At 46.3% G+C, this 14,109-nt stretch overlaps 5 protein-coding genes across 5 annotated transcripts; 3 read left to right on the forward strand and 2 right to left on the reverse strand.

The window, feature by feature from the left end:
- Positions 1-1,791: 1,791 nt before the first annotated feature.
- Positions 1,792-2,667, forward strand: MRS44_011987 (uncharacterized protein; the record flags this gene model as incomplete). Its single annotated transcript, XM_046280438.2, has 1 exon — positions 1,792-2,667. The coding sequence occupies one exon, from the start codon at positions 1,792-1,794 to the stop codon at positions 2,665-2,667; it is 876 nt and encodes a 291-aa protein (XP_046123652.1).
- A 255-nt stretch (positions 2,668-2,922) lies between these two features.
- On the reverse strand, positions 2,923-4,434 carry MRS44_011988 (uncharacterized protein; the record flags this gene model as incomplete). The annotated part of the gene is made up of 6 exons (XM_065619952.1): positions 2,923-2,952; positions 3,086-3,437; positions 3,691-3,817; positions 4,047-4,137; positions 4,237-4,266; positions 4,333-4,434. The coding sequence occupies 6 exons, from the start codon at positions 4,432-4,434 to the stop codon at positions 2,923-2,925; spliced, it is 732 nt and encodes a 243-aa protein (XP_065476024.1).
- A 314-nt stretch (positions 4,435-4,748) lies between these two features.
- MRS44_011989 (uncharacterized protein) lies at positions 4,749-6,688 on the forward strand (the record flags this gene model as incomplete). The annotated part of the gene is made up of 7 exons (XM_046278037.2): positions 4,749-4,998; positions 5,059-5,157; positions 5,218-5,315; positions 5,422-5,780; positions 5,832-6,450; positions 6,507-6,569; positions 6,623-6,688. 7 exons carry the CDS (start codon positions 4,749-4,751, stop codon positions 6,686-6,688), a joined length of 1,554 nt encoding a protein of 517 aa, XP_046123650.1.
- Positions 6,689-8,638: 1,950 nt separating this feature from the next.
- MRS44_011990 (uncharacterized protein) lies at positions 8,639-10,120 on the reverse strand (the record flags this gene model as incomplete). Its single annotated transcript, XM_046283150.2, has 3 exons — positions 8,639-9,538; positions 9,592-9,936; positions 10,025-10,120. The coding sequence occupies 3 exons, from the start codon at positions 10,118-10,120 to the stop codon at positions 8,639-8,641; spliced, it is 1,341 nt and encodes a 446-aa protein (XP_046123648.2).
- Positions 10,121-11,079: 959 nt separating this feature from the next.
- Positions 11,080-14,026, forward strand: MRS44_011991 (uncharacterized protein; the record flags this gene model as incomplete). Its single annotated transcript, XM_065619953.1, has 4 exons — positions 11,080-11,092; positions 11,242-11,580; positions 11,629-11,758; positions 12,541-14,026. The coding sequence occupies 4 exons, from the start codon at positions 11,080-11,082 to the stop codon at positions 14,024-14,026; spliced, it is 1,968 nt and encodes a 655-aa protein (XP_065476025.1).
- Positions 14,027-14,109: the final 83 nt, after the last annotated feature.

Below are 14,109 nucleotides of genomic sequence, written 5' to 3' on the forward strand. Positions count from 1 at the left end.
AAATAAAATTTATAATAAAGTTTATATATAAAATAATATTTTAAAGCTTTAATTTCTTTATTAAATTATTAATCCCTTTTAAGGTAATAATAAGATCTTTATAGCTATATATAAATATTTAATATATTTTTAATTAAAATAAATTACCTTATTAAGGTAACTTATAAGTTTTTAAGTCTTAAGGTATATTTAAAGATATATAATATAGCCTTAAAGTTAAGTAATATATTATCCCTTAGAGAGTAATACTTAATAATTAATAAGGCTACCTTTTAATTATAAGAGCTAATAAATTATAATTAAATTAATCCTTTTAGCTTATTTTTTTATATTTAATTAATTAAATTATTAATATTAAAAAAGACTTTTTTTTTTTATTTTTTCTTAAAATATATTTAATTTATATTTCTTATATTTTTTCTTAAGAAATATATTATAATAATTAATTAAATAATATTAGTAATTATATATTAAATATTTTAATTATATATTTTTATTTTTAATTTTTAAGCTTTTTTTTATTTTTTTAAGGTTTCTTTAAAATACCTATTTATTATTTAAATTTAAAAGCCTTTTTTAAGTTATTTTTATATATTATTATAAATATATTATATATTATTTTTTTTTAAAGATCTTTTAAGATTATTAAAGGCTTATTTTATATTTATAACTATAAGGGTTATTATAAGTGTATTTTTTTTATATTACTTTTTTTTATTATATTATAAATATATATTTATACTTTAAGAGATAATATATAAAATATTTTAAAAAATTTTAAATATTATTAATTTATTCTTTTAGCTTTTTAAAAATTTATATCTTTTATTTTATTAATTATATTATATTATCTTATAATTTATTTATTAATAACTTATTAAGAAATTAAATAATTTTAATAAGACTTTATTAAGTAATATTATATATTTTATAAGATTTTTATTTCTTATTTATTATAATTAAAGAAAATTCTTTATATAAGGATTTTATTTAATTAATAAATATATTATTAATTAAGTAATAATAATAAATAAAAGATTATTAATTACCTTAAGGACTTAATTTTAAATCCTTATAATTTTTTTCTTAAGGTTTTTATATTTAAATATAAGATATTTATAAAAGTTTTATAAGGAATTATAAGTCTAGAGATTAGCTACTAAGAGGTCTAAGATTTTATTAGCCTTTAAGTTATTATTTATATTAGCCTTAAAAAAAGGATTTTTTTTTAGAGAATAATATTTAAGCCTTATTTTAAGGGAGTTTCTTTAATAATTATTATCTTAATTCTTAAGCCTTTTTTCTTTATATTTTATATATCTAATTTTATAAACAGATTTAATAAGAAATTAAGCTTATATTTAATTAATAAATTAATATAAACTTATACATTTTAGTTATTTATTTTTATTTTAAAAATATTAGCTTAAATAATTTAATTATTATTTAAAGTTAAGTTTATATTTATATTTATTATTATTATTTAAGGAATAATTAATAAGTATTTTTTTATTTAATATTTTAATTAATAATTATTAATTTATATATAAGACTTTTAATTATTAATAAATTAAGCTTATTTTTATACTTATGGTTTCATCCGGATTGAAACAGATTGCCTGTTTTGTGGATCAAGATACAGAAGGGCCTCTTGAAATCAATTCTGTGACCAACCCCTTGGATCTCTATAACTAGCATCATCTGCCGCCAAGCTCATACTTCGCAGCCCGCGTTTTCGTCAAGTATCAAGCTAACACCCATCATCATAACATACTCGCGACTCACTCCATTATGATCACCTCCCGCAAAGTCAATTTTCTTAGCCGCGGTATCAACGTCGTTGGTAACCTCTACCTATCCTCTTCCTCCACACCAAACCGCAAACGGGCTGCCATCATCGTTGGCCACCCCGGCACTGGTATCAAGGAGCAGGCGTCTGGCCTCTACGCCCAGCGACTTGCCGAATTTGGCTTTGTCACTCTTGCGTTCGATGCTGCTTACCAGGGCGAGAGCGGCGGCGAACCACACGGCCTGGAAGATCCATCCCAACGGGTTGAGGACTTCAAGAATGTCGTAACGTTCCTTTCGACATTAAACGACGAAGTCGACCCCGAACGAATTGGATTTGTCGGCATTTGTGCTTCCGGAGGCTACGGGATATCCGCGGCAGCGACAGATCTCCGTATGAAGGCCGTGGCGACGGTTTCTTGCGGCTGCTGGGGTCGGTTGACTCGTGACAGCACGGACAGAGCAACCCTGCAACAGGCCCTTGCCCAAGCAGGGAGGGACCGCATCGCGGAAGCAAAAGGCAGCCAACCTGCCATGCTCAACATCCTTGACGTTTTCGGGGATGAAGCCAAAGAGTACTACAAGACCCCGCGGGGAGAACATCCTGGTTGTACCAATGAGTATCCCACAAGGAGCGTGGAGCTCATGGCGGGATATGATTCTTTCACCTTCATTGAATGGATATCTCCGCGGCCATTGCTGATGATTGTCGGGAGTGAGGCAGGGACTGTATACCTCAGCAGGCAAGCAATTGAGCGTGCCGAGGAGCCGAAGGAGCTTTTTGTGATTGAGGGTAAGAAGCACATGGATTTATATGACGACACTTCCGAGAGTGTCCCGAAATTGGTCGACTTTATGGCGAAGTCGTTGTGTACTTAGAGCCTTAAGATTAATGATTAGTTCTAGTAAGTAGCTTTCTGTCTTGCCCTGTATAATGGGATTCTATACCCCGTGATGTGCCTTGTGTATGAAGCTATTGGGTTAGTTGAAATTGTCCTCTTGAGTTTCGCGGTGAATATGCTAGCCTATTTTAGACTTAGTGCTTAAAACATCTAGCTAATTAGAATTTAGCGGTTATATATTAACTTTATTTAATTTTCGCGGTTATATATTAGCCTAATTAGGATTTCGCGGTTAACTCAGGGGTAAGCTTATCTTCTTAAGCTATAGGAACTTCTAGATAGTCTAAGTTAATTATCATAATATTATATCTTAATATCTAATACAAGAGACGTCATCAGTAAAGCTGCTGTTGGAAGTGGGGGAGAGTAAGAGCTGAATCAGTTCAAACACTTACATCCGCCAGTAAGCATGTATTTTGGGATTTTCCATATCCGAGGTAGTTCTTGTACTCGGTGGTGGGGAATACGGGACGTCCGAGATTCTGGCCAGCTTCAAAACAGCACTTGCACCACTGGGAGAGGTAGCTGTCGGGGTGTAGGGTGTCGTCGTCGGAACGCGCAGGGAGGCTCATGTCTTGGAGCTCGAGGTAGCCGCCCGGCTCGAGGTTGTCGAACGCTACCTTGATGATTTGCGGGAAATCCTGGAAGCAGCCGAGCATCATTCGAGAAAAAATGAAGTCGAACTTTTTCGTCCAGGTCCACTCCTTTTCGAGGTCGTCGATCTCGAAGATAAGATTTGGGGGAACACTAGCAGTACCGACGTTGTATTAGTATCGAATTCCTGGGTTAAACAACGGTATTCGGACGCACAACGATGGCTGAATGGGGCTCAGATCAACACCAATCACCTGCGGAAGTTAGCATCTGCATAAGTCAAAGTAACATGTTAACGTTGAAGAGGGGCAGAGTGTCAAACCTCAGCTTCGGGATTCGCATCCGCTTTAAGTCCATGTCAGTACGTTGCATCCGCGCACAGATAATGCACAGCAGCCAAGGTTACTTGCCGTAGTCAATGGCCCATGATCCAGTGCCGGTGCCTATGTCTAGAACTCGTTTCGCGTCTCTAGCCTTTGGACAGAGTGCGAGCTTTCCGTGTAGGGTGCGGACGTAGAGTTCGTGCTGGAGGTCTACCATCCAGATCAGCATGCGTTATGTATTATGCGTATACGTCTACCATCTATGCCTACCGAGTCTATCGTTTTCTGCTTACAGCGGAGGATCACTTGTTAATGGCGACTCGATCGAGAAATACCATGGTCATTTTCAGGGTGGGCTCAACTAGCGTCGTCGTTGGGAAGGACGTATTCTAACTTGTGTGTCAGTCTCCTACGCCAACATCGAGAGCCATTCGCTTACTGCCGCTACTGAGGGCATGATAACGTCGGCCGTTTTCTTCTCGATATGCCATGATGCTCGACGAGAGGGACACGTAGGACCGGTCAGGCTCCTATAAAAACCGGTAAATAAACCATCCTCAGTATTTACCAGACTGGCGTCGGCGTCAAAGAATACGCCGGCTACGCTGGAGAGGTAATTGGAGTCGCACCTCGCCCAGGGTTGAGTCGTTGTCGGCGGCCTGCGGTGGTCTCCAGTTAGGTACTATTCTAGCATAACGAAACTAGGATTAGGATGCACGGCATACAATGGCATCCTCTATCTCTATGGTTGGCTCAACATGGTGCTCGCTGCCTCCTCGGGAGTTGGGGCTCCCTTGTTGACGCTCTGGCGATGGTGACGCAGGCATTGTGGATGACTTTTAGGTGTTGTTTCGCGATGCGACGTGGAATCGAGATGAAATGGCGCAAAGGATTCGGCAAAAAATAAGAAAGCGGAGAAAAATTGTGTCAAGCACATGTCGTGTCAGTCATCTGCTGGTTCGTGGCGCAGCAAGGGACTCCGAGTCCCCGAATTCCAATCATTGGTGCGTTATTCGTGATTACGAGGTTGCAATAGAGACGCGCCCACGCCGCCGAGGTCCGTGGCTACTTAGCTGGTGCTTCTGAGGAATTTACCCCCTTCACTCCCACATTTCACTGTGCAGATACCAAGTTGGATACGATGAGCGCTGGCCAAGGTTTGTCGCCAGGCCTGCTGCGGGAGGCATTTGTTGCCCTCAGCCCCGTGACCGTGATTCTCACAGCCGTCATCGGCTTGGCGGTGCTGTTCCTGGCCGACTCGCTGCGGTCGTGGTACCGTTTGTCCCACGTTCCTGGTCCATTCTGGGCCGGTTTCTCCAAGGCTTGGATGGTGAGACAGTCACTCAAGGGAACACAGCCTTACGCCATCCAAGCGGCGAATGAAAAATATGGTGAGTTGCATCCTCAACTACTGTTAGTTGATCGGCGAGACTCAGTGGTTCAACTTGCAGGGTCGCTCGTGCGCATTGGCCCCAATGAGCTGGCAACCGATGATCCCAAACTACTGCGCCGGATGATGGCCAGTCGCTCGCCGTATTCGAGAGGGCCTTGTAAGTAACAAACCTTCATCATTGATGCTTTTTGGGGCCATTTGCCTACCAGGTATACAGGGTACAACGCACTCCGTTTCGAGCCTGGCAAAGACAACTTGTTCTCGATGCGTGATGATGATGCTCATGCAAAATTGCGTAACAAGATGGCAGCCGGCGTAAGTTCAACCTCATTGTCTTGCCAGTGTCTATGTGATCTATCGAAAAGCTTTTCTTACATATCCCCCATGTATGTGATGCAATCAACGGCTAAGCTCTGTACAGTACTCAGGCAAGGAGAACGAGTCACTGGAGCGCACAATTGACGCGCACATTGCACGACTTATCGACCTCATAGAAACCAAGTATCTCTCAACGTCTCGAGAGTACCGCCCGGCGGACTTTGCTCAGAAGATTCAATATTTCACCCTAGACGTTATCAGCGACCTAGCTTTTGGCCAGCCCTTCGGTTACGTGGATCAAGATGACGACGTCTTCGACTTTATCAAGATTACACGCTCTTTCTTCCCAGTCACTCTGGTCATAGCCAACATACCCTCATTAGTTTCCCTCCTACACTCGCGTCTTTTCCGGGGTCTTTTGCCCAAAGAGAGCGACAAGTTTGGTTTCGGGGCATTCATTGGGTGAGTTCCCAGCTATCGCCGTGCAGGTAAAATCCTTACAATCACTCCCAGCGTGGCGAATAAAAAGGTTGCAGAGCGATTCGCGCCAAACGCTACACAGCACTCGGATATGCTCGGATCCTTCATCCGTCATGGTCTCAGCCAGGAAGAAGCGTCTAGAGAATCACTGCTTAATGTTGTCGCCGGAAGCGACACCTCGGCGACCACTATCCGCGTCATCATGCTGAGCCTGCTCAGCAACCCAGTGGCCTACAGAAACCTACAGAAGGAAATTGATGATGCCATCAAGGCTGGGAAAATATCCTCACCCGTTATCGACGCCGAAACGCGCAAACTCCCATATCTCCAGGCTGCAATACAAGAAGGGCTGCGGATAAAGGCGCCCGCGGCCGGTCCTCTCTTCAAGACGGTGCCCAAGCAAGGTGATACCATCGATGGCAAATTCATCCCTGGAGGAACACAGATTGGCACTTCTCCGTTCAGCATCTACCATTCTAAAAAGATATTCGGCAGCGACGCGGCTCTCTTTGTACCGGAACGCTGGCTGGAAGCAGAACCGGAACAGGTCGAGGGCATGTCTGAGGTGGTGAACCTCGTCTTTTCCAGCGGAAAATACCAGTGTCTCGGCAAGCCAGTAGCACTCATGGAACTGAACAAGATTTTCGTTGAGGTGAGTGCATGTCGATGTATTCACCAGGCCTAACCAGACTGACATAGCCGCAATAGCTTTTGAGGCGTTTTGATTTTGCCATGGCGCGTCCCGAAAGACCTCTGCATATCATGAACGCGGTGAGTAATGCGCCCTCCTGGCTTGTGCTGTGATGAGCTAAGAGTTGTTGCAGGGTATTTGGCTGATTGAGGATTTTCCCGTGCGCATTTCACGACGGGATAGTGGTCCCGACGCTTGATTTCGTCATCTTCAAACGGGCTGGACTAGACTCAATATATTTGTATCAAACTCTTACCCAGGGTTTGTAGACGGGGGTAGGCGGGACAATATGTCGAGTGGTAATCATTTAATATTATGCTAAGGGGTTGTAAGACTTTGTTTTTGGTTTTTCTTTTTTAAAAAAAATATAGTGATATCGAGCTCTAGTTTCTAGAGTCAAGACATCTAACTAGACAGATTGCCAGTTATCCGTGATATAGGTACAACGCTGCCGGGTATCCGGGCAACTGGTGGATACTCTCGAGCCAGAAGGTGAAGAGTCATCTGAAAAGTGAATCCCCTGTGTCAAAGTCCCCCAATCAACATAGCCGCTTTTCATTTTATGGATAGGTTTCATACGCCCGGCGTCGTAGAAGAGCTGGCGGATCTTCCTCCTGGGATTGCTGAACACCAGAGTCCAGCCATAGACCTGCAGCCATAGGCCTGCAGCGGCATTGCGTTGAGTACCTCCACATAATCATCGACAAATACCATAATATTCTCGTCAAGACGACGATTTGTCGGAGTATCTTGATCCCTCGAACTCCACAGTAATCTACCTTGCGAGGAAATGTGCTACAGCATTATCGCTGCCGGTTTGTGCCCTCCTTATTGCAGCCCGACGATCGCGCGTGGAATCGAGTAAAGACCTCTTTAAGTCGTCTCGCCCGCATTGGAAGAGTCTAATGACGATGTCGCATGCCAAATGCCGTCCATATTGGCATGCCCAATAAACGTTTTCAACCCACACGTCGTCATAATCTTGCGTCCATTTTGCGCACATTTCCTTTGGCAGGAAGCATCCACTACAGGCTGTGTGCGGTGCTTTCCAGTCCCGGTAGAGGATGAGGCCCACCCGTCTTGATATCTGGGTTGAGCACCCTTGGGTGCACTCCTGAAGCTCGTGAAGGATATCTGAACCGCCAAGACCTTGGCCAGCGCAGTAACTGCACTTCCTACTCCACCAATCCATAACGGCCTTCCATCTAGTGACTTCCCGCTCCTCGTCAAGTTTCCAATGGGAGACCTCGGCCGCTAGCATCGTAAAAAAACCAGGAGCTCGGGAAGGAAAACCGTAGAAGGGTGAGAGTCCGTCTTAGCGGTTTCTGCGAAAATAAAATGCGAGTGTTAGGATCTCAAATATGAAAAGGATTTTTGGAATCCAGCTGTCGTTGAAAGGGATCTGTTGCTCAAACCAAGCCCGAGCTTGGTGTTTGGCACTTGAGGCTACCCCATCGTTCTTAGATGCAATCTTGGTAATAAGCTTTCCGAGGGACTGGTCGTCATATGCGCAGAGGGCAGCTATGACTCTTTTGACCACTGGCCTCTGCTCAAAGTGATCATTAGTCCCCAGTCTGGGTAGCCTCCTTGTTGGTAGATCTACCCTCTCTTTTTGGAGTTTATTAAATAACTAAAATATAGCTTTTAGAAATTATCCCTTACTTACTAAAAAAGTCATCCCGATAAGGGGCAGCTATTAGCGCCACGCTAATTACCTCCGCAAAAAAATCATCAATAGGTCAAGGGACAATTACAATAGATAATAGGAGTAATAGGACATTACAACTGCTAAATTCGATCCCGAGTCTGATGAAGCGGCTCTAGTGGACCGGGATATGTTTAGCAACGCCATTTAGGGCAAAGCCATCTAGTAGTCTTAATTATTAATGCAAAATTAATGGACTACGAATCTTCACGGTCTCGCCCCCTAGTAGACTACCTACATAACGCGATTAACCTTCCATCCGCCTAGAATGCAGTATTAAAAGAAGCCGGTCGGATCATATCTCCGAGCCGTCTTCTTCAGGAACATTGCATTATTCCAGCCATACGACCCAATGACATCTTGTTCGGGGTTAGCGTAGCTCATTTAGAGATAGTCGGAATGGCCATCCTTCGATGCGGAGTACGCTCTCAACTCACCGATCGCCTAGGCCATCCTGGCCCGCACAAGACCTTCATAGGAGGCATCATCAGCGGCCAGCGTACCTCTAGCCTCGAAGAGGATTGAATCAGCCGGCAGGTTCTTGTCAAGGTCCAGGAGGTTGTTGCCGGGAATAACGGAAGCGGGGTTCTTTGGTAGAGGCTGGAAGACAAAGTTGACAGACACCGGAATGTCTGCGTCACGCAGGCCTTGCATCAGAGCGACAAAGATGTCAGCAGCCTTGTTCATGATGTCGGTGGTAGCCTGGAGGCTAAGAGTAAATGGGATGTAGTGCGAGCCACCAGTATCAGCGATGGATGCGGCGACGCTGCTGAGGGGCTGCTTCTTCCTGAGGTCTCTGGTAAGGGGGATGGTGCTGAAGGCTCGAAAGGTGGGAGAGTCCTCATTTCCGTCGGTGCTGACCGCCATGGCCATGAGGGAGAGATCGCCCGCGTCAGCTCGGTAGACGACAAACTGATGGTCAGGGTTGCCCGAGCCTATGGAGCTGGCGTACTCGATGAACTGCTTAGTGACAACGTCCAGGTGGTCCCACGAGGTGAACAGCAGGCCGCCGTAAACACCAGAGGGAGGAGTAGTGAAGGTCCGCATGTCAAAACGAGTGACTATGCCCAGGTTGCTGCCGCCACCCTTCGAAGCCTTGAAAAGGTCCTGGTTGTGTCTCGCATTCGCTTCAACGATGGATCCATCGGCCAGGACGACCTCGTAGTTGACGACGTTGTCGCATGACAGACCCCAGAGCTGGGTGTGGTACGAAGCGCCTCCCGAGACGAGCAGACCACCTACGCCCACATGACCGGAACGGCCGCCTGTAACTCCCAGGTTGTGCTTCTCAAGGTAAGTCATGACTTCGCCCCATCGAGCTCCCGGGCGGACCTGGGCGATCGACTTGACAAAGGTGTCAGTTACTGTCTCTTTCTAGGCAGCAGCGTAACGCTTACCTTGGTCAGTGTACTCTTGCCCTTCCACTTAACACTATCACGCTTGACAAGATTTGTCGAGTTGAAGAAGGTAAGGTCGATGGTGACACCTCGATGGACGGCATTGTTGTCGAAGTCGCTGTGACCACCGGATCGGACGGCGATGTCCCAGTTGCCGGCGCCGCTGGCTCGGCTTAGAGCCTTGACCGCCTCGGAGACATGGTCGGTTGAGCGAGGCTGCACAATGCAGACTAGCCGAAGGCGGCGATTCTCGGATGAGTAGTAGGTCGAGACGCTGTCGACGTATGCGACGTCCTCTGGGAAGACCTGGATATCTTCGAGACCGGCATCGAGAAGGGCATCGCACTATTCGTTCTGGACCAACAACTGAATAGAAGGAAGGGTGTGGTTATTGAGAGAAGGGGGACAGGAATGATAGACAAGGAAGCGATACACCTTTGAAGCTGGTGGAGGTGGTGTTGTACTGCTGAGCAACAACACGAGCAGACAATCCCAACGACACCAAGACCGGAACAAACTTGATGAGCATGGTAAAAACAACACACAGAAATAAAGGAGTGACTTGGTTAAAAACTCAAAAACTCAAAAAACTCAAAAACTCAAAAAAAAAAAGAGTGTCGTAGAGAGAGCTAAACTGCAGACACCTCTGGAAACAAGGCTTGCAGAAGACACAACCCTTTATTGATTCCCAAGCCATCCACAGCGGGAATCTAAAGCTGCCGTGCCGGTGGCGACTGGGCCGACGGGACAGAAAGGGATTATTGACAAGGCGACAAGCCGGGAGGCATTGGGGAGGTTCTAGTCTTAGGATAGGCGAGAATTCACGTAGTAGACTTAATTTGAGGTAATCCTTTTTTAGGCTAATAGTCCTTAGTTTAAAGATATCCCGACGTTAATTATACTTCGGGTTCCCCTGCGTCGTTAGCAACTATATACCCTCACATCCAGGCTATATCCTATCCCCTCAGCGCAAAACCTCCCCGATTAAAAAGATAGCATCCTTATTACTAAAGTTTAAAATATCTCCCATAATCTCCCCCACCTCCAGTCTAGCAAACGTCGTCTTAACCTACTCTACGTTATCCCAAGTAACAATAGATCCAAAGGCATAGAGAGAAGACAACCCATCTAATCCATTAACAAACTTTATAGCTAACTAGCTCATAACGCCGTATTTAGCCCAGCGCTCTTAGATCAGGGGCATATACTTAGTTAGGCAGTAGTTAATATCGTATTTAGTATCGGGGACGTTAGGGAAGATAACTATGACAATAAAGGCGATAATAGATAGAGGGGCGTAATACTTTTGTTAATATATTTAGATAAGCATTATGAGACAAATGCCTATAGTGACTATCCCAGAGATAATAAATAATAGCTAAAGCGACATTAGTTTATAATCAAGTCTCGCGCATACCGCCTGCCCTAGACCGGTATTAATAGACTTTATATCTCTTCTCCAGTCGGCCTAAACTCACGACCGATATTATGCAGGCCGTGAGTAGGTTTAGCTAGTAGAAGCAAAGTAGTTTAAAATAAACCAAGGGGCAAAGCGCCAAAACCAATAGTTAAGAGTCTATTTAAATAGGCCGTTAGGGTAGCCAGAACGTCTCAAAAGCAACCATTAAAGATCCTACACGTTTAATCCAGCTACCATTCCCATCATACCTCTCAAGCCGAAGCTTCTCGTCGTCCTTACGTCCCAGGATATCCTTCCCACGCGGGACAACATAAAGACGGGCTGGTACCTCCCTGAGCTCGTCCACCCGTACAACATGCTCGTACCCCACGTCGACGTCATTATGGCCTCTCCAAAGGGTGATGAAGCTCCAATCGATCCGTACTCCGTTGAAGAGACCAAAGATGACGACGCTTGCCAGGCGTTCTTGAGAGATAATGAACAGCTCTATCAGAACACCACGAAGCTAGAGAGCTTCCTAGGCAGGAGCTCTGAATTTGCAGGCATCTTCTTTGCCGGTGGTCACGGCCGTAAGTATCCTCTTCTTATTGCCAGACACATCTCTAACACCACAACAGCCATGTTCGACCTCGCTGTGGATAGCACATCCCACGAGCTCATCCGGGAATTCTACGAGGCCGGAAAGATCGTCTCGAATGTATGCCACGGCCCCGCCGCGCTGGTCAACGTCAAGCTCTCTGACGGGACGTACGTAGCGCAGGGACACGCTATCACGGGCTTCTCCAACGCCGGGGAGGATGCCTACTAGTTTGCTAATGCGATGCCGTTCCTACTCAAGGATGAGTTAAAGAAGCACGGAGGGAAGTACGAGAAGGCAGACCAGCTATTTAGCGTCAGGGTAGTTATTAGTAGAAATCTAGTCACGGGGCAGAATCCTCCGAGCGCGGGCGTAATTAGGGGGAGTTTCGTGGAAGAGATCCAGAGGAGAGAGGCGTAAGCATGGATGCTATGAAATAGATTAGGGTAGTACCCGCTCATTTAGGTTTTCTACTAAACCTTATACGTGCAGGAGATCCCTGCATTAGTGCCTCCTCTGCACTAGACAAAACCGGCTAGCCATCCGGAGTTTGCTATAAGCGGTCAACCTTCAGTTACGAGCGTGACATAGGTTCTCTTAGTTCGTGCCCAGAATGCCTAAGCCTCAAAGGCATGATGTTTTCCTCTGATAGGAATGGCTTAACCCAAACTCTGGATGGCTTACCCCTTCTGATAAAAGGTAGTCTCCCTCCAACCGGCCGGTTTTAATTATCCCGATACAACTCATTCGCTCTCAAGGAGAGGCCAAGCAGGAGCCCAGATCAAGCGTCATAGTTAACAGAGGCCGGCCATCAAAGGATTATCTTCCCTGTCCAAAGAGGAAGCTCCGGGTATAAACACCATCCCTGTCCCACATTCCACACAGCTAGTAGTGGGCGAATCGTCCATCATCTGAAGTTACTGATGGAGAGATAGTGTGACTTGAAGGCTAGGACCTGCGGTCAGTGCCAGAGAGCCGGGCTAGAGTGCCATGGATACCGCAAACCTCAGGACCTGGTCTTTCGCGACCAGACCGACGTAGCCAGGCACAAGGTGCTAGCCCATGTAGGCGTGCCCATACTGAACCTAGACATAGATACACGATGCCGAGACACCTTCTTTGCTCTGTACGTCACCGGCATCTCACGCAGCTGCACATCTCTCGTGCCCCTCTACACAAAAGCCCCAGCCACAGGACACCTAGCATGCAGCGTCGACGCAGTCAGTCTAGCGTTTGCGGGAGTCCAGTTCGAGAGCCAGGAAGCGATGAGTTTGGCAAGCAAGAGGTACGTAACAGCCATACAGAACCTGGGTCAAGCTCTGCGCCACCCGAGGGCTCTGAAAAGCGACCAGACGCTGCAGTCGATGCTGCTGCTGGACCTGTACGAGAAGATCTGCGGGCGGGACAGGCAGCAACCTCGTTCCTGGATGAGTCACATCCGGGGGGGCAATGTTCCTCATCGAGGCGCGGGGGATTTCGATCTCTCCAGCCCGATTGCCTGCGAGCTGGCGAGGAATGTGGTGACGACGTTGACCATTAGCTGCGGCGCTGTCAGAGCCCCCGTCCCTGATAGTGTGATGTTGTTGCGAAGAAGGCTCGATGGCCATGTCCTCGATACGAAGTGGGGATTTATGAACATTCTGCTAGACATTGTGAATCTGAGGGCCGACATGCACAACGGCAGGTGGTTGAATCACACAGCTGAGGCGGCTGAAAGGGCAAAGGGGCTCGACCGCAGGCTCGTCAGCCTGGAGCAGAAACTCCCAGAGGATTGGAAACCCGTCCCTTGCTCTACCGCCATCAGGCACCAGCCACTCCTCCTAGATGGCCATCACGACGCCTACCCAAACCACTTTGTGACGCAGCTGTGGAACACCCTCAGGGCAATGCGTCTAGAAATGACCAAGATAATCAAGAACCACGACCCAAGTTCCGAAGCCGCCGCCTCCGAGACGATCAACAGCATCGCGCGGAAAATGTGCCGCGCGGTGCCCCAGTTCATGCTCCCGGGGTCGAGGCCCGAGAACGCAGGGCCATTCTCCCCGATGGAGAAGCTTCAGTGCAGGTCACTGCTGTCGTGTCTGTACCTCGCGGCCCAGCTGTCGGCGGATGAGCATCTGCGGGAGTGGACATGCGCGTGCATGGATTACATGACTGAGAGAGGGGAAATGAGGGTGGCGAGGGATATTGCGGCTATAATACGACTGGACTGCGTGGGCGATGACGGGGTGTTATGCGATGGCTGCATAGATGTCCATAATTATCGTCCCCTGCCCGTTTCCTGGGACTGGGTTCAGCACATAGCTGGCATGACATGGGAAGCCTCGGCATTCGGGGGTTTCTCAAGTCCGTTGTGGTGTTCCCGGCTTGTTCGTGCTTCATCGGCTTCAAGCGCATCGCCTTCTACCGTCGCTCGCAGCATCGAGTCGGAAGGCTAGCCCGTCAAGGACAGAGCTCAACCAGACTCGGAAATCTATATAATCACCAACTCCATCGTCTGCTCATTATGATCAAGAACAAC

The sequence above is a fragment of the Fusarium solani genome (genome assembly GCF_023522795.1).
Source record: "Fusarium solani strain SB1 chromosome Unknown bctg00000007, whole genome shotgun sequence".
Lineage (NCBI taxonomy): Eukaryota > Fungi > Ascomycota > Sordariomycetes > Hypocreales > Nectriaceae > Fusarium > Fusarium solani.